The sequence below is a fragment of the Limulus polyphemus genome, unplaced genomic scaffold, assembly GCF_000517525.1.
Source record: "Limulus polyphemus unplaced genomic scaffold, Limulus_polyphemus-2.1.2 Scaffold622, whole genome shotgun sequence".
Lineage (NCBI taxonomy): Eukaryota > Metazoa > Arthropoda > Merostomata > Xiphosura > Limulidae > Limulus > Limulus polyphemus.
In genome coordinates, this window is record NW_013666232.1 from 366086 (window position 1) to 367202 (window position 1117).

General features: G+C 30.8%; 1 protein-coding gene across 1 annotated transcript in view; it reads right to left on the minus strand.

Moving 5' to 3' along the window:
• The window catches only part of LOC106459523 (CCR4-NOT transcription complex subunit 1-like), a 101530-nt gene that overhangs the window by 62817 nt on the left and 37596 nt on the right, over positions 1-1117 (minus strand). The window contains exon 14 of the mRNA XM_022386026.1: positions 310-549. Coding sequence (XP_022241734.1) covers positions 310-549 — 240 coding nt within the window. The remainder of the gene's footprint in view (positions 1-309; positions 550-1117) is intronic.

A 1117-nucleotide genomic window follows, 5' to 3' on the forward strand; every position in this document is an offset into this window, starting at 1 on the left:
ACAATGATAATAATTATAGCAATTAGTCAGTAAAATTCAACTAAGTTCTGATAATAATGATTAACTTGATAACAACAATGTGCTTCAGACTGAAGAGCATTATATAACTCTCTGTAAATTTTTTTCCAATAATAAAACCACTGGATAGAATTTGACAAGAACTTCCATAAAAGTATGTATTTTGAGAAAAATTAAATCTTTAAAAGTACTGCCTTTCTGAATCATTCTATTCAGTTTACAAAAACAAAAATCTCACATATTTACACAACAGTTTCACACTAACACTATAATAAGAAAAAAAAAAGTTACCCCATGTTCTTGAATTTTGTCTGACAGCCACTTGTCCAATTTCAGGTATTCCCGTCGAGATGCTAGACATGCTAGGTCTATCACAAAAGAGAATGGGTTACCATTTAACAACACTGACAGAGCTTTCAGGTCCTGTGCCACATCCAATATACGAGACAGGCGAGCTTGATCACAATCTCCTCTTAAGTACCATTCAGCCATAGCATGCATGATGATAGGTCTCACTTTGACAGCATGGACCTATATATAAACATTGGTGTGAAAGTTACTCAAGAATGGGAAAAACTGGTAAATTGAATTTTAATAGCTACCTCAAGAGAAAAGATAGTAAAACTTGAATTTATAGTTACAAGTACAAACATTTCATTTTAAAAATTACCAAAACTGTATAATTCATTGTCCATATCAATACTAAATAAAGTAGGAAGTCAAACAGAGAAAGTGGAACTTCAGTAGTTTTTAGAAAAACCTAATTTTGAAAATTGTGAAAAATATTTCCCATTTTCTTCTACTTTTCAATAATTTTAATGTATTTCAAATGTACATAAGAACATAACATGTATACAGTTACAGAACTCCATTCACATGTACTTTCATACATTTTCCTCTGTAGTAACAAGCATTAAAATTTCTGCTTCCTTATGAATTACACTAATAGCATGTCTCAATGAGAAGCAATAAAACATAACATAAACAAATTATAAATGTAGGGAAGTAAAAACTCCATGCTGTTACCTAGAATTACATTTACTGTAGACATAATTTACTCAAACTACAAACCCCTACTTTGGCTCCATGCTGTTACCTA